Source organism: Oculina patagonica, chromosome 1 (genome assembly GCF_052425735.1).
Source record: "Oculina patagonica isolate OP01 chromosome 1, crgOcupat, whole genome shotgun sequence".
NCBI lineage: Eukaryota > Metazoa > Cnidaria > Anthozoa > Scleractinia > Oculinidae > Oculina > Oculina patagonica.
Window position 1 is genome coordinate 10641412 of NC_135758.1, and position 25213 is coordinate 10666624.

Here is a 25213-nt window from a genome sequence, read left to right on the forward strand (position 1 = left end):
AATATTACCCGTTTACAGAATACCTTATTACCAATTTTATTTGAACCGTAGCAAAAATCCAAAAGAACTTCGCAGGGTTTCGAGTAAGTGAGGAATTAAAGTCACTGGCCTTGATACTCATCTGAAGGATTTTGTGCCTATTAGAGAGAGTTCTCACCGGATTGATGGTCAGTGCCCTAGAGCTTTCTCACATAAATTTTGACACGTCGTTTAGTTTAAAGGTACGGATGCACTGAGCTCTTAAAAAATATCACCCAGCAGATAGAAAGATTATTACTTGTGATGGCGCATCTTGATCCAAGGAATTGTCTAACAGCGAAAATGCGAAGTGTTTTGCCTAGGAACTTTGGACTTCGGATCTAGACGTTTCATATCGGATTCCGAACTGTGTTCTTTACTCGTCAGCGTTCTTTGGAAAGAAACTTTACCCTCGCGGTTCTCCGCGCTAATTATTGCTGGAAAAAATAGTTTCTCCAAGTCAAATGTTTTGATTAAGTCAAGACTAAGAGTTTCCTTTTTATCTCAGCGGCCACAATGATTTCGCTGAGCAAACCATAGCGGTTTATCCCTCTAAGGTAGCATCGGAATACCCAAGCATAATTTAGTCGTGCGCCAAAGGTTAGAACTGGAATTTAAATTACCGCTTCTACCGGCATTTCGAACTTGATTTCGTCAGAAATAATGTTGTGAGACATTTAGCTATGTTGAAAACTAAACAAATGAAGTTCAACGTGCCAAGAACATCTGTCTTTGTACCGTGTCAAGAACACTAATAACCCCTTTTTTGTACCGTGTCAAGCAACAAACCCTTCTCGAGAGGATCAATATAACACGGAAGCTTACTCGCACCGTGTCAAGAAACAAAGCCTATCGCACCATGTCAAGAAAACAACGCTTTTTCGTGTCAGGCAGGTAGGAACAAAGTCAACCAACACGAAACACGTTAACTTTTGTTTTGTTTATTAGTTATACGTATATCTAAAAACTTGACGCGCTTAGCGTGTCGTGTTTTAACCATGCAAACGTGTCGTGCGCGTGTCATCACCAAAGTGACCAAAATCCCGTGGAGTGTTACACATCTCGTCCGCGAATCGGAAGTCAAAAGTACAGAAAGAAATCTTTCTCTTCCATCGAATACTTAGACAGATATTGAACTAGTTACGTGTTACTGCAAGGGTAAAACAAATCTCTATCCCCAATACAGCTTAGCTTGTCCTTAGTCAGTTTTTGAACTGAGACAGCTGCTGGTAGTAAGGGAAGTTTTATTATTCATTATTTAGAACTGATGAATCACCATATTGAATATATAATCCCATGTGGCTTGTTAGATTCAATTTTCCATTTTAGCAAAGGACACACTCATGCTTAATTGATTAACACCAAAGGGGGCTACGTCTTAAACGATTTGTTTTCTTCACTGAGGTTTGAATCAGATAAGAGGGGGGCAAAGGGTTTATGCGTGACACGTGAAAAGGGCAAAAATTAGTCCGTGACGCGTGAAAATAGGGCAAAAATTAGACCGGGACGCGTGAAAAATAGTTAGAAAAGAAACGTGATCCGTGAATTTTGCTGTTTCAAGTATACGTGACACGTGAATTTGGTTAAAACTTGTGCGTGAAACGGGATCACGAACCCCCCTTTGGTACCCTCAGATAAAATACATTATCTACGAAAAGAAATGTTACAACTTAATCTTTTTATGTTTGTAAACCGTTTTATGTGTTTTTGCTGTATAAAAACAAGCTGACGTTATTCTCAGTAACTTTATAGTACAGCAAAGTAATTACACCCTTTAAATAAAATATTCACGTCGAATGTTTAGTCTGTACAATTATGACATCAAAATATTATCAAAGTTGCTGTGGATCCACAACAAAAAGCCAGAACATCGGCACATCTCAGTTGCCGTAGTCAGTGGCAGTATTTTTTCCAACCATTCTGTTGAACGCAGTGCTGCGTTCCGACTGACTCTTCAGTGACCTGATTATGGTTGCTGGAATAGCTTTGCATTGCACTCGGTATCCACACACCTTACGTAACAAACAGAGCAGGCAATATCTGCTTTGCATTCACAAATATGGATGTTTGTGACCTTCTAATATGATGTTCTTCTTTGATGTATAGGTAATAAAGTGGGTTGCGTCGATACAGTGTGATGCGTTGGGACAGTGGGCTGTGTCGATACAGTGTGATGTGTTGGGACAGTGGGCTGTGTCGGTACATGTGTGATGTGTTGGGACAGTGGGTTGTATTGGGACAGCGTACTGATGTTAAAGTGGCCTATGTTGGTAAAGTGGATTGTGTTGGTACAATGGGCTGCACTGGCACTGTGGTTTGTGTTAGAACAGTCGGTTCATTTAATTTTGTACAGTGGTTGGTTCTGGTGCAGTCGTCTGTGTAGGTATTGTGATCTGTGTTGGGAAAGTGAGTTATGTAAGTACAACGGTCTGTGTTTTTACAAAGGGCTACGATGGTAAAGTGGATTTTATTGGTACAGTGGGTTGTGTTAGTACAGTGGGTTTTGTTTTTACAGTGGGCGGTGCTGGTACAGTGCTTGTGTTAGAACAGTGGACTGTATTGGCACAGCGGGCTGTGTTGGTACACTGGGTCGTGTTGGCACAGTCTGCTGTGTTGACACAGTGGGTTGTGTTGGTGCAGCAGGTTTTTCCAGCAGAGCACGTTGTACTGGTGCAGTGGACTGTCTTGGCACACTGCGCTGTGTTAGTACAGTTGTTTCTGTTTGTACATTGAGCTTTGTTGGTACAATGGTCTGTGTTGGTACATTGTGTTATGATTGTAGAGTGGGCTGCGTTGGTGCAGTGTTCTGTGCTGGTACATAAGGTTTCATTGGTGCATTGGACAATGTTAGTACATTGGGCCTTGTTTGTACAGAGCACTTTATTGGAACAGTAGGTTTTGTTGGTACAGTGGACTGTTTTGGTACAAGGGACTGTGTTGGTACAGTGAGCGGTGTTGGTGCAGTGCGATGTTTTGGTACAGTGTGATTTGTTAGTATAGCGGGCCTTGTTGGTATGGTCGATTGTGCTTTTACAGTTAGCTTTGCTGGCACAGCGGTCGATTTTACTGCATTGAACGGTGTTGGTACAGTGGATACTGTTCGTACAATTAGTGCTGTTAGGACCGTGCGTTTTGTTGCTGAAATTGACGGTGTTTGTACAGTGTGTTCTGTTGGCACAGTGTACTATGTTTGTAGGGAGTGCGGTGTCGTTTCTCCCTGAACAATGACCACTCTTGGTACAGACGGTGATGCTGGCAAAGTAGCTTGATCCTGAAGAATAATGAAATTTGTCAAGATATAACTTGCTTGTTAAGAAGGTGTTTATTTTCACGAAAAAAAACATTAATTGGTAAAATAAATCATAAAAACTTTGGCTATTAATTTTTCACCTTATATTTATATAATGGTGTTTTTCTGTTTAAGTCGCCTTAATACTTTTTTCTACCTTATGATCATGGCTGAGTTAAATGGGTGGCTATCATGTTGGTTCCCCTGAGTAGCAAATCCTAGTTATTGCTGTATTGCTGGCGTTTTCGTTCAGTATATTGCAGGTTTTTCTGCCTCCTTAGTTTGTACTTTCTTTAGCTCGTTTTCGGTTAGTGCATTTAAACATGCGTATAAATTATATACGATTTGTCTTACATTCTGGTATTTCACTCCTGAATTCAGGCCCCATTTAGAACTTGGCATCTATCAGAGCTCAGGGACTGCTCTTAATACTATGGAGAGTGTCGATGGTATTCTAGGCTTTAATGGAGAAAAGGTTCTCCTCAACGAAAGAAATGCTGCGCTTTGTACCTTTACCCATTCATCCGCCAAAGGGCCAATGAATATTGTACATCATTAATTCGTTTAAAAAAAGATGGTGATATAATTTCCTCTGGCTTTTATTCTGCAGTTGGCTTCCATGCATAATAAAATGTTTAAGCCCAGAAAGATCAGTTATTTGTCTAGTGTGATTGTCCGAGTGATGATAGATCAATAGAAAAAAAATGTTGTCAGTGGCTTGCGTTTCGAGAGGCTGAGCGGAAGTGATCTCTTGAGTCAAGCTTCTCGACGTCTTCATGTTTAAACAAATAGAACATGTCTGAAAAGACGATGCTACAATGTTTTACCAGGGAACGTTAAGGAGCTCATTTCGAAATGGTTAAGTTTACCTTTTAAACTGCACTTTAGCTCTTTTTGGCCTGGTGGTGTATCTGTATCAGGTATTTTCCCGCCATTCTCGTCCACACACCAGCAGTAACCAATGTCGCGTTCACACTGCTTAGGCTCAAAACTACCGTCTGCTTGGCATTGAGGGATAGAAGTGCCTGGCACACCATCCACAGATTTGTCACGAAGCTTTTCGCATTTAGTTTTAGCTGTTGATAAACGTTTGAATCATAAGATTACAGAAGAGCGGTTAAAACACTGCAACCGACATAAAATATAAAAGGAGAAAATGAAAGGTCATTGATCGTATCGTTGTCTAATTACTTGAATGTCTGCCTCGTCTTACCTTACCTGGAAGAAGGATTTATTTATAAGAAGTAGGTGTTTAAAAGCGCAAAGCCGAGTGCTGATCAGATTTTATGCCACGACTCATCGTCGGTTCGTCATCCCCCTTAAAACCCCATCCCTAATACTAAAGTGCAAATCTCATGAAATAATCCCATTGAGTAACGAAAGCAGCTAAATTATGTTTTTGGACGGACAGACTTGTAGACACCCAAAGTTCCGGCAATGCTCGACCTAATAAGCTGAACATTTGTACTTTTTGATACAACGTTTATCTACTCTTCTCCTTCATTGAGTTAGACTTGTCGCTGGATATAGGGGGTTATGTCGGCTAATAGCTAGGTTGGCAGATTACTAAGTAGACACGCAGACAGGTTGGTAGGTAAGTAGGTGGGTAAGTGAGTGGGTAGGCGGGTTGAAGTTTGGTTAGCAAATCAATCAATCAATCAATCAATCAAACGGCCAGTCAGTTAGTTAGTCAGTCAGTCAGTCAGTCAGTCAATTAATCAAAAAATAACAGAAAATTCCCTTACGTGTCTTTACAAGATGAGATTGCGAAATCTTTGACTGCATCTGTAAAAAATAATTGGAAAAAGCTTAAAAATAAGAACTTTAAAAGAAGACAGAATACAGCGAGAATACGCAAAGTATAAAGCATAAGTATAAATCAAAGCATGTTTTCAAAGCAAAGCCAATGAAACACAACGGGATGAAAAATTAAATGCATTTTATAGCTTGACTATCGTCTTCAAACTAGATTTTTCGTTTTTAAAGTTTATAAGTTCTTGTTTTTCAGGTCCTGAGGTTGTTTCGTTGTCTTGTTTTTGCATGTGATCAAGAAATTTTATTCCTAGTCTGCCGTTTGTTACGAATACTGAACAGCCTTAAAGCAGTTATGTTCAACTGATAATTTTAACATTATCTGCTCGCTGTATCGTTTCAGAGCGTCAAGTCTGAAATCTCAAGAAAAACCTCTGAAATGAGCTAAAAATACTGAAAACATGAGTCCGAGCATGTTTATTGTTGACGTATGAGTTTGCTACTTTCGATTAATCTTTACAATTGTTGTAACTTTAATTTTGGAGAAATTGCTGCTTTTAATGTCCCTGTTTTCGGAACTTTACTGTTAGTTGGTTAGTTGCTAAAATAACAGCCTGTTTCAACGAGAGGAGATGTCAAGGTGTCATTATTTTTTTCAGTTATTTTGCTCGAGACCCGAGTATAAATGGTTTATAAACACCAATAGTTCAATGATAAAACATTACCTCAGCTCGCTTCGTTTCTTTCTGGAGAGGCAATGTCTCAGCAGCTGTTATAACCCATGCTATCACGAGAAGACCAATGCACTTCATATTCCTTTAACACGAAAATCATTGAAAATGAAAAATAAAAAAAATAACGTTTTACTATGATGAAAATCAGAGGTTACTTTTTATGTGCACTAGGCAAGTCTCTGACCTTCTTGATAGCTTTCACTAGACTGTGCTTGGCGAGATTTTGTTCCAACAAATAAACATAGTTGCTAAAAATGAAATAAATTTAAAAGAGAAACGTAGTTAAATTTGATGTGTTTCGAGAAATGATCTGCTTAGATGTATAAATGACTTCTTACATTCACTTTTTACTAACTATCACAGTGAATTTACCTCAAAAAAGTGTCGCTTTCGAGTAAAACTTGCTCTCAACTGACTCACTTAGGGACTATGTTCCTCGATCACGAAATTAATAATAGTGACTTGCAGCTACGCTTTACATGAATGTCTTCATTTTTCGTGACTATTATATTTTTCAACCCACGTGTAACACGTGCAAACCGTACTTGTAACTTTTTGTCTGCGTGTACAAATTTCTAGAGTAACGAGATTCAACTGATGCAGGAAAAGGAAATGATCAGCAGCAGGAAACGGAAAAAACAAGATCGGCAGGAAAAGGAAAACATCATAACCAAATATCAAACACCGCAAAAATAACTGAAACTGCCACGTCTAGATAAGGTCCTTAGTGACGCTTGACTGACTGTTGAAGCATAAATAAAGCAAGATGGCTATAGATTATTACACTTAAAATAATGTTATTTTGGTGTTAATTTTAAAACTACATTAGACTGTAGCTGAGACATGTACTCTCTTGCTCAATCCTCTTCGTGCCCTTGGGCACATAAGGCCGTTCCCAGATTCCGCCACTGCTGCCTGTTCTTTGCAGTCTTTCTCAGCTCCCCCCGAGACATGTACACCTACTCCTTATTTCGTGTATTCCTCCACTAAACCCAGACTATTCGTTTGGCGTAAGGTGTTTGGGAATGTTGGGACAGTGTGTCACGGATTTTAGCCAAACTTAGGCATAGGAAATGACCATCAAATTTGTTTAAATGTATAAAATAACCTCTTAAAAATATAAAACAGTGAAGGAACATTTAAATAACACACCGAATGCAAAAGAAGGTACGGATGGCCAAAAGTGTCGAAGATTGAAACGGATTGCGATGTGGGCTTTTGAAATATGGTCCGGCGGAACAGTTTTCAAAGTTAATCTTGTCTTCTTGGAACTTTAATTTATGACGCCCGGGAGACACATTTGGCTGCAATGAAGCTATGGTTTTGTCATTTAGAATCATAGAATTAATTTCTTTGAAAACATTAAGTTTCATAGCGAATATTTGGCAAAATTTAATAACATAAGATTACTTAGCCTTGACACAGTCCCTTTAGAGTTTCATTTTTATTTGACTGACTATATTCAATTGAAATTAACTGAGATACAACGCGTTGTCTGATTGGTCAAAAACATATAGGCTATTGTTCCGGTTCCTAGCACTACGTGAAACGACAAGAAATTGTGCACAACTTTAGTTAAATCTGATAACCGTTAATCTGTCAGACGATTATAAGGGAAAATCGAAATATTCGGTAAAAACGGTTTTAATGCAAACATCTAACGAAGGTCGGTCACTTGTTAAACTTTTCCGCCCTCTGCAGAAAGAAGGGAAGGGCCTTGCGGAAAATAAACAAAAACACAAAAAGCGAGGAGGAACACATATAAACAGTTCCGCATTTAGCGATCGGGCATAAAAAAAAATAAGCACTTTTTAAATTTATCTAGCTCTTACTCGCAAAGCTTAAAACAAGGGACCACATATTGGTCGCGATTTAAACCTAACTTGAAATTACTACGAATTTATAACTACTACGAATCTTTTTACGCCTGCGGACATTTTAAGCGCTTTAATTGCTTTGCATTTTAGAGTCTGTGGAAGACTTTAGGTTTAAAAACTGCAGATGAAAAATTTCTAACAAGCTAACATTGAGCTCATCTTGTTTTACGTTTAAACAAGCTTTATGCAGAACACGATCAATGATTTGCTTTCTATTAACTAATTTTCAAGTTATAGTCTAAAAATACTTTGAGATACGAGCTTCAGTCATAGCGTTTAACGTAAGTAAATAATGTCAAAATAAATTTCAGAAGCAGCTTCTTTTGAACTAACCTTTATTCCAATCGCAGAATCGGTAAAAGTAATCCCCGAGTAACTTCAATTCCCAGTGTATGAAGTTTGGGAACTAGCAAACTTTCGGCGTGAAGTCGTTTACTTTCGCAACAAGTCACTCCGGCCAAGATTTCTTGCTTTTCCACCTCAAAGTTCTTTGAAATCTATGAAAACATTTTTGCTTTTAACCAACTGCTCCTTCCTTTCCTCTCCTATAACTTTTATAGCACTAAAACTTTCCATCGCTTGCATCGTGTGTGTAGCTGAACCTCTGTTGGATTCTTTCAGCTGTTGTGATTGGTTTACCGTGTTATTTTATGTATGTGTTGAGAGTTACCCAATTGATCACGAAATCAAAACTTGTTTCTCACTCTTTGACACAACAATCATTTATAAAAGCAATAGATCACACTTTGGGGGGGGGGGGGTACTGGCTTAATAAAACCACAGGGATTCACGTTGAGAGAACACGAGGAAAGCTGCCAATATTTGGCAACCAAACGCTGCCAAACTTTCTGAGTTTTTCTAAAATTTATCTGGCAATAATTAAGTAGGGTTGTATGATGTATCAAGTACTTGACATCATCATGGCAACGGCATTTTGACAGGCATGTTTTCCCAAAATTAATTTGTAATTTCCGTGTTTCTATTAATGAAAGTTAACTTTAATGGCATTATTTTTACCTTTTTACGGTTTTAATTAAAGCACATCTTTATCGATTTTGTGTACTTTGCAGTAATTTTGGGTGGTTTTCTGGCATCTTGGAAAAATTTTGAAATCCAAGATGGCGGCTGTTTTTACGTCATAATGTAATTGTCACGTGATGTGACGTCATCATCCCGCGTGACATATAACAAAAGAAACATTGAGAGTGATAAATGATCGTCGCAGTGAATTTTCCAATTTAAGCAATTGGAATAAAGAAGCCTGAAAAAAAAATTCAGGGCTTCAACGGGACATTATCGACATACTGACGCATCCTATCAGTTTCGTTGTGATTGCTTAAATATTCTGGAAGTTACATGGGGGGGGGGGAGCGCTTTCGAGACCCGCTCCGCTTTTAAAAATCCTCACCAAATTTGTTGGTTATAGCCTTATCGTTTTGAAATTACTGAGTTTTAAAACAAGAGCGGGGGGGGGGGGTGGAGAGGGCGCTTTCGAGACCCGCTCCGCTTTTAAAAATCCTTAAAAAGCCTTATAAAGCCTTATCGTTTTGAAATTACTGAGTTTCAAAACAGGAGCGGGTCTCGAAAGCGCCTCCCCCACCGGTCAAAATACAACAGGGTTTAAGTTTAATTCCTCGATACCCGTTTATACAACTGGCTGGAACCAGAAGCATTTTTAAGGCGAAGTATATCAACAAAGTCTTTTGAACAATTAAATAATCCAAGAGCAAACAATAGGAATTACTGTATGTTGTGCGTAATGAATTAACCGTCGTTTTTAGGAAACTTTCCTAAAAACGGTTTTTGTAATACTATAAAATCGAGATAGTTTGAAGTTATGAAATTTGAATAAAATCCTTTCCGATTCTTGGGCTTATTTTCGTGCCCAGGACCGTTTGACCCTCTTTGGACGCGCTGTTTATGTTTTATGAAAGATTAGGAGACTGGGCTCAATAACCAGAGAGATGGGCCCGCACTCACTTTACTTTCCGCAATAATATTAGATGTAACGTAGTCTTATAATTTTATTGTTCCTCACTTCTTGAATAGCAAATTTCTTCGAAATGTTTTTCTCCTGCTGTGGTTGACAATTTGTGACGTATTTCCGGTGTTATAGAGACAACACATGTACTACTGTCTTAGACATGGGTGCTGAACATGTAATAAACAAGAATCTACGTATATGAACATTGAATATTCCAATTTTTTAACCCAGGGATACTAAACACTGGTCGCAAAAAAACGATGATTCATTTTTGAACCGAAAATAGTGTTGCATCCTTGTTTATGTACAAATCTCGGTTAGAAATAATTACCTAAAATTTATTATCAGCCGGTACCCGTGGAAAGTGCTGTGCTGTGACGCACGCGTGAGCATTCGTTCCACTGTGTGCATTTCCGCGTTTCCGATTTTTCTCAGAATAGATGATCAACGAACGCACCGAAGAATTGTTGAAATACTTCATGAATTATTTCCTTGGTTAAAAGTTTGTTGTGGGGTTTTTGGTAGCTTTTTCTGCCTTGTGCTAAACCAACGTAAACACAGCGAGCATTTTCACTGACGTGTTGAACCTTGGGTACCCCTGTAGGGTCATATCGTCGGATGCATCAGTCACGCGACAATGCGTCACGGTCACGCGACACTGATTCGGGGAAAAACCGCGTGGTATTACATGACGTACATAAATACCCTCCCCCGAAATGGCGACTTCCGATAGTTCTTTGAATTAGCTCCTTCGTGCGTTTATAAACTCCAGAGATTATTTCGCAGAACTACTTTACATCGATAAACGGTTTTGCGTACTGTCTGCTCTTGAAATGAAGAAGACGTAAACCACTGAGCAAAGAGTTTGGCGATATACAGTCAGGTATGATGCCGGCGAGCTATAAAAGTGCAAAGCTCTTTCGTTTAGTAAGATTTTTCGGTTTGCAAACCTGAAAGCTTTAATACGGCAAAGCTTCTTAATATTTTATGCATAAGTGAAGATTCTTAAAGGAGGTTTTGTTAGTAGTATTTGCTGGGTGATTTAATTAATGTTCTCTTCAATATTGTGCTCTTCAAAATTCGCAACTTGAGTTGTGTGTTTGGAGAAAACTTGGCTATATCCGGAACGACTTATTAATGAAATTGATATCAATCGATATTAGATCAACTGTAACAATTTTAAAATCAATTTATACTAGAAATTGAAAACAAAATCGATGTCCGATGTTGTGCGAGACTTACAGGATTGGACAGATTAGCACTTTCATAATTAATGATTAACTGCTTGTTTATATTTATTTATACAGCCGTAGGACCTGTAAACTGTCCTGCCTTAACTTAAGCTTATGTTAATTAAGCTTTACTTATAACATCAAAGATAAATCACTCCAGCAGGAACAAGAAAGCATTCACATATTGAGTTGGTGGATATCCAATGCATGAACCTTGAATACTCTTCTGTCAGGTTCCCCACACCCACCCAACCCCCAATCCCATGCTACGTACATTTCATCAGGTTTCTATCAAGGACCTATTGTGGGGGGGGCTAACTGAAGCATAATTCAGGCAAACCGGGGTACCACACTGTATTTAAGCTTCCATAATCAGAGTGCTTCATGTAAGTCTCCAGGTTTGCAGACTGACATTTGTCACACACCCTTTAAATGCCGCATCTGATGGCTGGTGAGCCATCAGATACATTCATGTACATTGTTCGACCGGGTCCCTAAACCTGCCTACCTAACTTATACCACAGTACCTGCCTGCCTGTCTGCTTGCTTGCTTGTTTGTTTACTGACTAAGTTACTAACTAAGTTATTTATTTATTTTGATTGAACTATGTGATGTTTGTTTACAGAAAAAAGAGATACAATGGACCATCACTTCAGCAAGTTACTGAACAGTCTGATTGAGATTTGTGTTGTGGTAGGCATGGATCAAGACACAGGGCTTGTACCAGCTTCATCACCAGCAGTACGTGTTTTTTTTTTTTTTGTATTTTTGTCTTCTATTTTACCTTCTAGGTGGTAATTGCTGTTTCATTGATATGCGAACTTTGAAATTCAAACTGGGTCAAAAAGTCATGTCTGTCTGTTGTGATTGGTGGATTGTTATCCATTTTGTTTGTTTTATTGGTTGTCGCCATAATTATGATTGACGGCAGCAGAAAATGCAATCATTAGTTGCATGGATTTTGAATTTCAGAATTCGCATTTCACTGAAAACCGCAATTAAACTTGTAGAGCATTATCTGGATGCTAAAATTAATGTTTAAGGTGTACCACATCTGCTTGAATAAAGCCAGATTATGGCAAGTTGTCCAAAAACGTATTTTGATGTGGGGCAGGGGCGGATCCAGGATTTTTCACAGGGGGGTGGCTGTTTACCAATATTTTTGTTTACTATATTGTTCAAGCCCCAGTTTTTTTTCAAGCTTTTAGGCAATTTTTTGAAAGTGGGAGTGCAAATTATTTTGGGTCTGAGGCCCATATTTCATGGCTCCCTGCCCCTAGAGGGGTCTGGGGGCATGCCCCCTCAGAAAATTTTGAAAAGTTCAAGCCTTTTAGACGTTATTTCTGCGATTTTGAGCAGCTTTATACAGCTGTCAAATAAGTTACTAAACCACTGAAACCATATTTTTTTTCCCTCAACTTAGTTATATTCCAGAGAAAAAATCTAGTTCTCAGTTATGAAATGAACAGTGATTGAAATTTAAAGTTGACAGGCTACGAACATACAGGAAAGAACAGATCTGCGTTTTTTTTTTTTTTGCTCATCCACGTGCGTGGAAATTTTTAGCCCCTGGCAAAATGGCCAGGGGCCACTTTTGGCGACTTTGTTTGCTTGTGAAATCGCTTCAATGCGAAAAAACGGTAAGAAAACTCGCTAAAAAAGATGTAAATGAAGAAAAAAATTATTCCAGCAAGGCTAAATAATAATAAATAATAAAAAATAAAAATAAAAAGTATTTTTATAGCGCCAAAATCCACTAATTGCTCATGGCGCTTTACAATAAAAAAATATTAATAAAATGATGTTAAAAAGTTAAAAACTCTAAAAAATTTAAAAACGGATATTTACAAATATAAGTTCAAATGTACCTAAAAAATAATAATTATTAAAAAGCCTGTTTAAAAAGGTACGTTTTTAAATGTCTCTTAAAAATGCCAATAGAAGGACTTAATCTAAGTTCAAGTGGGATTGTGTTCCACAGCCTTGGGGCTGCCACGGCAAACGCTCTCTCTCCATATGTTTTTAATTTTGCTTTGGGGGTCACCAGAAGGTGCTGTGTAGATGATCTTAAAAATCTCCGAGAGGTGTGATAGTAAAGTAACTCTTGCATGTAGCAAGGCGCTGCCCCATGGAGAGCTTTGTAGACTAGTAAGAGAATTTTGTAAATTATACGATAGCGGACAGGTAGCCAGTGTAGCTTCTTAAGCACAGGGGTAATATGATCGAATTTCCTAGTATGTGTAATAATTCGAGCTGCCGTATTTTGAACGGATTGTAATCTTGAAAGTAGATGCTGTGGAAGACCATATAGCAGTGAGTTGCAGTTATCCAGCTTCGAAGTAATAAAGGCATGAACAACAGTTTTGGCACCCTCTTCATCAATGTACTTTCTAATTTTGGCTAGATTCCTTATATGGTAATGAGAAGACTTGCAGATTGATTGGATGTGTTCCTCAAGGTTAAAACGATGATCAAAAATAGCGCCCAGATTTCGAGCTAAGGATGTTGGTACAACGTTCACATTGCCAATTTGAAGAGACTCTAAAGGAGGCCTAGGGCGATACCTTGAGATGATAAGAACAACTTCAGTCTTTTCTTGATTTAATTTGAGCTTGTTGACAGCCATCCAGTTGTCAATATCACAGACACACTGCTCAATCGAAGTTTTACACTGTGCCATTCTATCAAGACTGTCAGTTTTAAACCCCACATAAAGCTGTGTGTCGTCAGCATAGAAGAAAACAACCCTTGAAAGCTAAAGCTAAAAAAAATCTAAAGCAAAAAGAAATCTAATGTTTTGTTACATTAAGCCAGAAGTTCGTAAAACAGGCTGTCGAAAATCTCCACCTATTTTGGAAAAATGGCCTTTCTTAACTTTGAACGGCCGCCTGACTATGAAAGGTGGATGGACATTGTCCTTATTTCTATTTCAATATGTTTATTTTCCTTTTTCTGGTGGATCAAGGGGGGTGGCTAGCCACCCAATCCACCCCCTGGATCCGCCCCTGGTGGGGGTTATAAAAGCAATCTCTGAGTTCTCATTAGAAGGTGGGACCCAGTTACCAGTACCAGGATACACATACAAAAGTCAGTACCTGCAGCCTACATGTACATTCCAATTGGACTTAAATAAAGAAATCCACTGTAAGAGTTCTTTTCTGCCTGCCGAACCTACTATCCTATGGGTGCCCTCTTGCTTCAAAACTTAATAAAAACCTTAAATCTTAACCTTTTTATTTTGCACTAATGCAGTCATTTTACCATGCATATTAACTAGAAACCTTCAAAGACATTTTTTTGTGATTCTTTTGTAATAATTTATTTTTTGGGTTTTTACATTTTTGTGATTTTTTGGCATTTCCCTTACTACATGTGACCCATTTTGACCAATGATGAGCGAGATAATCAATGGCCCATGCAGCATGGGTGCCTTCATGACTATTGTATTACTTCAGTTTCCGACTGTCCCCGCACCCCCTTTTTTCCTTTGGATTTGAAATGAAACAAACTGTCTTTCCAGAACTTGTTTTGGGCACGCCTACAGCTACTCGCCTACTGCTGATGGCATCTTTCATTTTCTAGTCCTGCAAGAATGATTTCTGAAGTAAAGTAAAGTAAACTTTATTTAAGCAGGGTAGCCCATTCAGCTCATGAATAGGCTGGTATGCAAAGGGGCCCTGCATCTAAAAAAAAAAAATAAAAATTAAAAAAAAAGTACTAAGCTAAATTACAATGATGGAAAATGAACATGAAAATTTTAAAACATTAAGGATTACTAGGCTAAATTACAATAACATTTACAAAGAAGGCTAAGAAACGTTACTAAAATGCTATGATAAAATTAACATTTTGCTAGGCAGCAAAAGGTCTGTATTTACAGTATTGTCAACACTCACTATATAAATTTTCAGGAGAAAAAGGGAAGCCTTGCACCAAGTGGTCCATAATTGCGGGAACTTATCCCAGATTCTGTAGCATTAAGCGGCTAGGAATATTACTATTCCCGCCCTGTATGGGATGCTAGTCCATCGCAGGGTACCCCCCATCCCTCCCACCCCCAGCATTATGCCACCATTATGTCTCGAGTGGCTTCCCCTTGGTGTTGTGCCTTGTCGTGGCGGGGAGGCTTGTGTGACCTTATGACCCCCAGGGCTATGCCGGCGGGAGCCTTGTGCTCCTGGCAGGTCTAACCATGCCGGATTGGTCTGCGAGGTGAGGGTCCAGACTAAAGCAGCACCGGCTGGGGAGCCATATAAACCCCCTTAGGAAAGAAAACCCTGACAGAAAACCACTAGCCCTCCAGGTCATGGGGGTTGGGCGGTAGGCCAACAGAAGAAAATTCAGAAGATTACCGAAACTGTAACTTTATCAAGAACAAATTAGCAATGGCGAAGCTGTGGCCGTGGACGGAGGAACGGCCGGACATGCACATCATGACTTCAGTGGGTAAAAGCCTATGCAGACATAAGGGGTGGTCCAGCTGGTTGGAAGTCAGGGGCGCAGCGCAAGACAGGGCTAGTTGGCAAGAGACAGTTACAGCCTTATGCGCCTCATGGCACGAAGAGAACTAACTAATGTCTCCAGTGGACCCTGAGCTGGGAGATAATATTACAAACTTGCGTGTAGGATAGATGACTGAACTTTGACAAAGGCAGTTTTTTTTTTCAATTCTTTTAACAGAGCAGAAAGGTCTCAAAAGGCAACAATTCTGACCCTCTTCTGTTTTCAACTATGTTTGAGACTCATGTGTTGGCTGCCTTGTCAGGAGAAGTTGCCTCATTTCCCTATACAACATTTGATTTGGATGGTAAGCTTAGCATCTTAAAAATATAATTATATTCGCATGCCAAAAAATAGCCACACCCTCAGCAGGCCCTCTGAGAACTGCAAATTCTTAGAGTGTACAATATACAACGCACTTGAGAGGGGTATGGATATTTTCTGGAAAAACACCTTTTGGTCACAAATGTACATGATGGTATACTCAACAATTATCCTGTGAAGCTGTGCAGATGTAAAATACAAAACATGTATAATACAGAAGGGATCCACTTGTAACAAGAACAAATAATATCACTATTTTGTAAGGACGAACATAATCTAAATTTATTCTTTGGGTGTGGGATGGAAGAGGGTTATTTTTAAGATGTAAGAGAGGTGTTAAGGGTAGCTTTATTTGAAAGTTAACCGATAGAGCTCATTCTGCCATTTAATAGGAACTGCCTTTCACATTAGCCAAATGTATAGCTAGACTTATGAGGCCCTGCCAGGGGGGGGGGGGGGGGGTTGGTTCTCGTGTCGCTTGTCTAAAATAATATAAAAATGTTCCGTGTCGCTGTTTTATCGTTCTTCATGTCGCTGTCGGTAATTAAATTGAAGGGTTGTCATTTGTCACAATTTTATTTTATGTGCTGTCGCTACTTTTTGGGCCATGTTGCTTGTCAGAATTTACCCTGGCAGGGCCTCACTTTTTGCAATGCACAAACTAATGCAATCATATTGCTACAGTAGTTACATTAGATTGCTAATCTTCTGCAGGGGAGCCATTTTACTCTATGTTTGGAGTTTTGTGTAGTCCAGCTAAAGGGGGAAACCCATCACGCCGGCGGCGTGGATCATTTAGAGTCACTGCAGCTGAGTTACCACTGGCACAAGATGTCATCAACAGTTTGCCTCCACTTTGTTTTCCTGGTAAGACAAATGATTTTATGAAATAGTTGAATTCATATTTCTGTCTGCTGAAAACATCAAATGCCTGGGAGTTAAACCTGCAAATCTGTATATGTAAACCTCTATAAACCTTCAAGTATATGTCATTATGCATTTTGGAGGAAGGCATGGTGTTCTTGACTAATGGATATGGACTCCAGATCAAGTAGGTTCAATTAAGAGCTGGAAGCACTTACTGAACAGCAAATGTCGGCAATCTCTGCAAGGTTTCCAAACCTAAAGATGAAGATTTTTTTTCTGCCAGAAACTCTTAATTTTTTTATTTACATGTATCTTACTTGACTTACTTTTGTATCTAATTTTCTTACCTATATATATCACTGTTTCTTGCAGAAGGTGGTTTCATTTCAAAGAAAAAGAAACCAGTTGTTTGTCATTCACTGGTTCTCACAGATATTGAAGGCAAGTGTTGAAAACAGTTTTGTATAAAAACTGATATTGTAGAGCTATTGTACTTGTAGAACAAGCTTTTTTGTAGCTTTTGCCAATTATTATTGCTTCCCATGTAGACATTCCCTTAAACAGACATCTGCAGGTATTTTATATGGAACTATATGTACACTGTACACTGTATATCTAATCCAACTGCAATATTTGTCTCCCGGACTCCGATTTAGTTTTTAGTGGCGAGCGTATTCGTTTTAACTCAGAGCTAAAAGATCAAAAACTGCTTTTAAATTAGTGCAGTTTTTCTCTTTCTTAGTTGTAAAACATGGCTTCCTTTCATATGTTTTTAGTAGAATAAGTTATTTGTAAATAAAAATAAACTGAGTTAAATAAATGTTGACGCTGAAGGCACTCTGCTTGCCTTTCTGTCCGAGTATTGCTAGTTATGTTAGTTTCAAGGCTGTGGAATGGCTGAGCTAAATGTCTTGTAGAGGGAGAAGTTTTGTACGTAGCAATTAAAAAAATTAGAAATATATTTACATTTTCTCTTTACCATGGAAACTGCACAAATGCAGAGAACGCCCTTGCCTAACTCGTGAATTCCATACCCATTTGCAGTATTATACATTATCATAGAGCCCCGTTTAACGAATCTCTTAAATAATAAAGTTCCTGGCTAAAGTCACAAAGGGTAAAATGTATTGGAACATAATAATCTCTTATAATGGATGTATTTTCCCAATCCGTGGCCACTTCGTTTTGTCAGGGTTTCGCTGTACTGTGAGCTTTTTTTTCTTGGATATTTCTACAAACTTGACAGACAAATTCTTTTTTTTTTCCCGTAGGGAACCGCACGTATTGTACTTGCATGACATTTTACAGAGGATTTCTCATCCAGGAGGTAGGCTTGCTGCTTCAGATAGTAAATTTAGCCATTTAATTCATACGCTCACAAAAATACTAGTGTAATGTGGTAACTGAATTTACCATACCATTAAATAATAACATTGTTATAAATTTTTCCTATACGACAATCGTCCTCATTGGTTTATACAGTGTGCTCTATAAGAGTACAAAGCACGGAGCAGAATAGTGCTCTCGCCAGGCAGGCACTGCCTGCCTTCTCTACTTGTCTACCATCTCATATGCAACGCGCGCTCGTAGAATAATTGTTAAGTATCCCTCTATGTTTTCAAATTACAGGATGAAGATATTCCTGGAAATTATAAGTTGTCTTACACGGATGAGAAGAGTGATGGAAATGGTGAGAATGCATCTGATAATGCAGGATTCTGTAGAGATATAAAACTATCTTGAATTCAAAGTAAAGGTTGTTAAATATTCCAGAACGAAAGTGAGCTGCATATGCATTTATATAAACATTTCTGTGGAGGCATTTTGAAAGTACTCGTCATTTAGTGAATTTGTTTCGATATAATTATGACTGGTTCCACCATACGTGATGTCAAAATAAAAGGTTAAAATGTTATAAAGAAAGAAGATGGAAAGATGTTTTTCTTTTAGTTCTCCAGTTCGCTTTTATTTGACGGTCAACTAGTGTGATTCCACTTCACTTTTTGTGCACTATCATCAAATTTAAACTTGCTAAAATGTTCCTAAGAGAGTACAAGAGTTCTCTTTCGTTTCACATGCGACGATGTCGACTTTCCCCAACTCTCAGCTATTTGACCGTCACCATAAGAAAACTTTCACACAACGCTTCTAAAGTCTGGTCCATAATCCTCGTCAAAATGCGTTCTCGTTATAATGCCCTTTTGTCAAAACAATAACATCAAAATCAGCCTTTCGTGTAGCGGTAACAGATTTCTTTATTTCAGTTCAAAGAGAAAAAATAATTGGGGTGGGACATTATCATCGTGTGTGTTTTATGCCCTGCTATAGACAGAGTAAATTAAGGCATTTTGCTCTCTTTCTGCAAGTTTAAATTTTTTGTATTTTTCTCTAGTTGTTGAAAATTCGTCCCATGAAATATGTTATGTACCGGCATGTTGCTGTTTGATTTCCAAGTGGCCTTACTTCAACATGATGAAGGACTGTTTGTCTAGGTGAGACCTTCATATGTATTTCACAATGTAGTATTGCAGTTATGCAGTTAAACGTCCCGTGTAGGTGGACATTCGGTTATAAAGTTGTGTTTACAGCCATTTCTTTCAAAAAAAGTTTGTGCTATATTCGGATCAGGTGGTCGCATGTTGTTGAAACACAACTGCACTTTACTGTCGTTTCGGTAACAAAAATAACTTTTGACATGTGCATGTATTAAAATACAAAATCCTTACGTCCATAACATGGATGTAAACGTGTAATGATTTGCTCCGTTGCAAACACTTTGACTTCAAATTTGTGTATAGTCAGTCTGGGTGTTCAAAGGTAATTCTAAGGGGACAGACCACGAATACAATAGTCGCTCCTATGAAATTTAGTTGCCGTAACCATTCATCAGTAGGATGCCTACCCAGGGGGGTACTCCGGGATCCAAGTGACGGGGATGTGCGAAGGATTTTTTTGGGGTCGAAATTTTCGATTCCGGGATTTTTTTGGGTAGGAGAATTTGGCAGGTATTTTTTGGGTGACTTGATTTAAATAGGTTTTTTTTTTGGGTATTAAAATCAAACTAAAGTGCCTTGGCGCGGCCTTGGCAATTAAGGGGTAATTTGACTAGGGATTTTTTTGGGCGTTTTTTTTGGTCCAGGGAATTTTTTGGGTAATGTCGGGAGACTTAAGGATTTTTTTGGGTCCTGAGTTTTGCCTCCATTCGATCATCCCCGTCACTTTGATCCCGGAGTACCCCCCTGGGGATGCCTAAAATGCGTGCAATTCCACAATTAGTTTTACACCATTTCAGCAAGATTAATCAGCAGAATCATGCATCAAGACGAACTATCTGCTTCTGCCCATGTCGTTTATTTTGTGTAGCAGCTCTTGTTAATTTGTAATTCTACTGGTCTTCAAGTGTAGCACTTGCTATTGTTTTCGGGGTTAGTGCATTGTTTCTGTTGTTTCTTCTATTGTTCTCCCAAAGGGTAGCGAACCATTCGTGTTAAACCTTGCGAGAGCTAATACGTGGCACTTATGTGCTACATAAACGTATCCCGTGTAAATTGTTTTTCATTGTCCACATTAATTGTACACAGTATGGTGTATCTACATTTTCTACTGAATGGATTATATTGCAGTCTTTTACCACAAGTTACGACAAGTGACGCACGCCGCTTCAAAATGGCTTTAATGCAGTTCGTATCACAATTGGCCATGGTACCAGTCCCCCCACCCGGCTCTCTTGGAATTGTAAGATCTTTCATTGCCATGTTTTTAATTCTGATTTTTTTTCCTCGTACGAATTTCTTCTGGTCGGACCATGATTATGGTAATTTGGGATACATGTATCTTAATAACAGTCATGCTTTTATTTTAGGAATTTGAGCTGTATGGAATAAAACATCTTGTACGGCCTGCCGAAAATCCAGGTAATTTTAAAAAGATCATATTCTAGATCTACCGTAATTTGTACTACCATACCGTTGTAAAGTCACCTCACACGGTTGCAAGAAACAAGTCAACATTTTCCGAAGTGTCCTAAAGCCTGGTTTTCACTAGAGACGCAAGTGCAAGCGTAAGCACATGCGGAATAACGCAAAAAAGAAAACAATTAGCCATGTTCAAAACGAGCAGGGGACTGGGTACGAATATTCAATATCGATTGCACTGAAAAACTGGGCCCGTCATCTGAAAGAGCATCCAAAAATTAGTAACTCAACCAAATTTGAGAGTTATTGGTTTAAACGCAAAGGCATGGCTGGATGGACAGCTGTCCATCCAGCCATACTAAGCTCTCTTATTTTAACGATTTTTAAAAGAGTTCCATGCCTTTGCGTTTAAACCAATAACTCTCAAATTTGGTTGAGTTACTAATTTTTGGATGCTCTTTCAGATGACGGGCCCAGTTTTTCAGTGCAATCGATATTGAATATTCGTACCCAGTCCCCTGCTCGTTTTGAACATGGCTAATTGACCCTTGTGCTTGTGGTTGCGGCAAGCACAAACAGAAGCATCAAAATACAATGCGCTGGTGCTTTTACTTGCGTCGAGGCGTTTTCACGGTGAAATAAGAGCAGCCATCCTTGCGCTTGTGACGCTAGTGAAAACCAGGAAGACCTCAGTCGAACGTTTAGTACTGGTTTTCATCCATTTTCTAATGTGAACAAATACATCATGTGCGAATTTTTTGTTAACTGCATTTGTCAATGAAATGCTAAGATTTATTGGCCATTTTGTTACAATTTGTAACCTTTGTTTAGAATCAACAGCACTTATCCTTGTTATTTTCCTGTTTCCATTGTAGAGACCAGAGTTATAAACATGGATCTTCATTTCCCATTTCTTTACTTCTCGTTTGATAATATTCTTCTGCTCATGAGCTGCATTCTGACTCAACAACGGATTGTTTTCCTCTCGTCGTCATATTCCCTCCTCACTACTATCATTGAGGTTTGTATTATTGCAGTATAGTATAGAATTCGTTAATCTTCTCTTCAGAAATAACCTTAGAAAATGGCGCGTTGTATTATCGAATTTTTCCAAATTCTTAGTATTTTTATCTGGCAAAGTAAAAAGGTTTTCTTTCACACCGAAGAAGGGATAACACCCGAAAAAGTAATTGTTCAATTTTATTAAAAATTGCTTTATTAGAGCACTGAAACTGTTAACAAGCGTCTTTGGCTGCGGATGGCTTGGATGGCAATGGATTGCAGTTTGAAAAATTACGGCTTAACTTTTCAAGTTGTTTCCAGGCGTGTTCAAAAAATCGACATTTATAGCCGTAGCTATAAATGTCGATGTTTTATAGCGGTGCCTTTCTTAAGATGCTCAAAGATGATGTTTTCCATGGGTTAAGTTGCCTACCACTAATTTCAGAACAGTTTAGACCAAAAATGGACGAAATCCCCCTGACCTAGCCCCTTTAAACCGAAGTGCGAGACAGAAACTCGAAATTAGCAAAATTTTAAGTAGTCCTTACTAAAAGGAAGCAGTATCTGCGACGCAGGAAATCTCTCCGCCCAAAGTCACAACTTACATTTACAGGCCATTTTTAATCTTTATCTGTAGAGCTTGTTCACCTTCATTCAACCATTTTCGTGGTGTTGGACATACGTACCAATTCTTCCAAGGTATGTAGCTGCAGTAAAAGCCCTTTAAAACTTGTATAACTTGTATATCAATCATAAAGTCGTGTAATAAATCTTTTATTAACCAGGCTCGCAGGGAAACGTACAAGGAAACAACAACAACAACAACCTTTATTTTCCCTTTTTGTAGCTACTTACTTGCTACAGTACAACTTAAAAAAAGGAAAAACAAGGATACTGGCAATCAATCAATCAATCAATCAACCAACCAATCAATCAATCAATCAATCAATCAATCAATCAATCAATCAATCAATCAACCAACCAACCAATCAATCAATCAATCAATTAATCAATCAATCCGCAGACCGTTCCTTGCGTTCAAGACCATGCGCCGATAATTATTATCTCGTACCCATATCTTCTCAACCCTAAACATAATAAAACATCTGGGTCCGACATTAGCGCCGATATTCTTTTAGTACGAGTTTTTCGCGCTTGGTTAATAAGATATATTTGGAAACTTCTCTGAAAACTCAAAGCTGCATTTTCTTGGGTTTTGTGGAAACGAAAGTTAAATGTAAACGTTCAGCGATCGATATGTTTATGTTGCAGTGCTCTTCTTGATCTAGTTGAAGCGCCCGGTGCTTTTATCATGGGATGTCACACACAGCACAAGAGTCAGATACAAAGGGTTGTCATGGAGATGGACGAGGTCAAGTATAATTAGAAATTATTGGATGAGGCAGAGTATAATATGAAGAATTATGCAGATCGAGGAGGGTGTTTGGCTTAAGCGGATAACACCCTCCGAGATCTGCATAATTCTTTATAACATACGAAAGCCGAATTCGATAATTGTTTTATTATTCATTCAAAATATTTCCAGGGCTCCAAATGTACAAAATGAATTTAATAGGGTTTTGACAGTAGCCAAAAGTACACAATATACAACAACTTTCGCTTTAAAATTTGATTTAAACTTCAAACTCGAATACCTCCATAATGTCCATATTCAACAGTTGCTTAAAGTGTCAAGTGAAGCTAAATGTGACGACACAAAGCGACAGGTTATCATCGTTCTTGCTTACTTCGACGTAGAATTTTCGTAAAACTGCTCCAAGTTCTTCGCTGTGGCTGGTTCAGGAATTTGTTTTTCTTGAAGATAAGCTTTGAAAATCGTTTGACTCGCCTTCGTTGCCTTTTTCGTGTTAAAACTGTCCTTGTCTTCTAATAATTACTGCACAAATCTCGCTATTTCCCCGCTTTTAAGTCGTTCAGCATCAGAGCAGTTGCCGTGTAACGTGAGAACGAGGTTGCGATCGGTTAATGCCGTGGGAACGAGGTTGCGATCGGTTAATTTTTGATGTAGGACAATTGACGTCATTAAAATGACGTCAATCGTCGTATAATAGAACCTTTTTCCAAATTTGGTCGGCGCTAGCCGGTTAGCTGCAATTAACCGGGGATTGAAAGCCAATCGGAATGAATTTGAATGAACAATAATTATGCTTATTTTCCCCCTCACATTTGACGTCTTTCAATGAGTGGTGTGTCGATGTAAGTTTAAGTGTCTAACATTTCTTACTACCAAAAAGAAGGCGGAAATTAAGGTGCACAAAGAAACGTACATGACCAACGGTTGCCATGCGTGACTGTAGTGTGCTTTGTTATACATGTAATTTGATCTTTCAGTAGAGCAAAATAGGTTTAGCTCAAAGCAGTGTAGGAGTAAAGTTTAAACTGAGTTACAGAGTTACTGTAATGTATTTCGCTGAGTGACCTTTTTTCTATCTTACTCATGCGAATGAACAAACAATTTCACTTTCTCTAATTCTCCAATGTTTTTTTCTGCTCTTTACCTTAGCGTTATTCTCTAAGTTTTGTTTTATTTAAGGATTACTGTAACTTCTTTCTTTTTCAGTCTGATAAGACATCCAGTGTTGTAGTTTTCACTGTGAGTTCATTTTATTTCACTTTTCAGTTATCTAGCATAGTTATTGCGGACATTGAAGATGGATCCGTAACGCTACATCCAAATGCAAAAATTCCACGACTGCCAACCTATGCTACAGACATGTATAAATTCAGGTAATTGATGACACTGATAGGCTTCTTTCACGTTGCCGTGGGCAACCATCAGGTGTGCTTCATTTTTGATCGTTTAGCCTGCTTTCTATAACAAGTAGGCTGTGCGGAAATGAAATTTATTGTGGTTCCGAATTTATAATTTCCTCGCATCGTAGAGAGTGACCATGGTAATAATATTATGCAAGTGCTTCGAGACAGACCGTTGGTACTTAACAAACTTTTTTTGAATTTTTGACACATTTTTGAGCATCTTCTGACAATTTTCTGTTTCACCTGGCCAATCAAATTACAAGAAAAAGAGACGGAACAGACAGTATTTTCGCTTAGAGCAAACTGCAAAATTTACCAACTCCACATCTTACAGTTCTTGTTTTTAATCAGCCAAATGGGGCGAAAGCCATTTGAAAGTTACCAAAAGATGCCAAAAAGGTGTCAGAATGCTAAACAAATATTTTGTAAAGCAGCGACTTAATACAAAGTAGAGTATTGCAACTTGATTGTGTTAAGGTGGTGTAATATTTTAAACGTTATATCTCTTAAAGTACTAATCTGAAAATACATTTTTCAGAATGAAAAACGCAGAAATCCACTTTGACCGGCTCCTCATTCAAAGGTATGACTAACTATCAAGTTTCAAAATTTGACATTTTCTTTCAGCCAGTTTTTTAACTAAAAAGGAATTTCTTTAATTACAGACAAACGTTTTACTCCTTACAAGAAATGCAAGAGGAAAGAGAGAAGTTTGTGAGAGATTTTCAACAACTTGTTTTGGCATGTAAGTAAATTTAACCAAACTTTATTTTTGTATACTTCTAACTTTTCTTGAATGCTCTACAAGGTATGTTTATGATATGTGATTAGTCCTGCTATTTTATTTGTAATTGATAGTCCATTACATGATTAGCGCTTGGAAAGATTCCCGGAAGTAATTGCCATTGCAAGCTACATGTGGGTCTAGTTTAATACGAGAA

At 38.3% G+C, this 25213-nt stretch overlaps 2 protein-coding genes across 2 annotated transcripts in view; one reads left to right on the forward strand and one right to left on the reverse strand.

The window, feature by feature from the left end:
* The window catches only part of LOC144656441 (histamine H2 receptor-like), a 93016-nt gene that overhangs the window by 52059 nt on the left and 15744 nt on the right, over positions 1 to 25213 (reverse strand). The gene's annotated exons all lie outside the window — the stretch shown is intronic.
* LOC144655764 (DENN domain-containing protein 3-like) overlaps positions 10358 to 25213 on the forward strand; it is a 38207-nt gene continuing 23351 nt past the window's right edge. Inside the window, exons 1-16 of the mRNA XM_078516027.1 lie at positions 10358 to 10537; positions 11513 to 11628; positions 15568 to 15694; positions 16426 to 16578; positions 16951 to 17019; positions 17850 to 17905; positions 18208 to 18268; positions 18971 to 19070; positions 20202 to 20313; positions 20441 to 20492; positions 21368 to 21513; positions 22132 to 22193; positions 22767 to 22866; positions 24136 to 24242; positions 24811 to 24855; positions 24938 to 25017. Coding sequence (XP_078372153.1) covers positions 11527 to 11628; positions 15568 to 15694; positions 16426 to 16578; positions 16951 to 17019; positions 17850 to 17905; positions 18208 to 18268; positions 18971 to 19070; positions 20202 to 20313; positions 20441 to 20492; positions 21368 to 21513; positions 22132 to 22193; positions 22767 to 22866; positions 24136 to 24242; positions 24811 to 24855; positions 24938 to 25017 — 1372 coding nt within the window. The 5' untranslated portion in view covers positions 10358 to 10537; positions 11513 to 11526. The remainder of the gene's footprint in view (positions 10538 to 11512; positions 11629 to 15567; positions 15695 to 16425; positions 16579 to 16950; positions 17020 to 17849; positions 17906 to 18207; positions 18269 to 18970; positions 19071 to 20201; positions 20314 to 20440; positions 20493 to 21367; positions 21514 to 22131; positions 22194 to 22766; positions 22867 to 24135; positions 24243 to 24810; positions 24856 to 24937; positions 25018 to 25213) is intronic.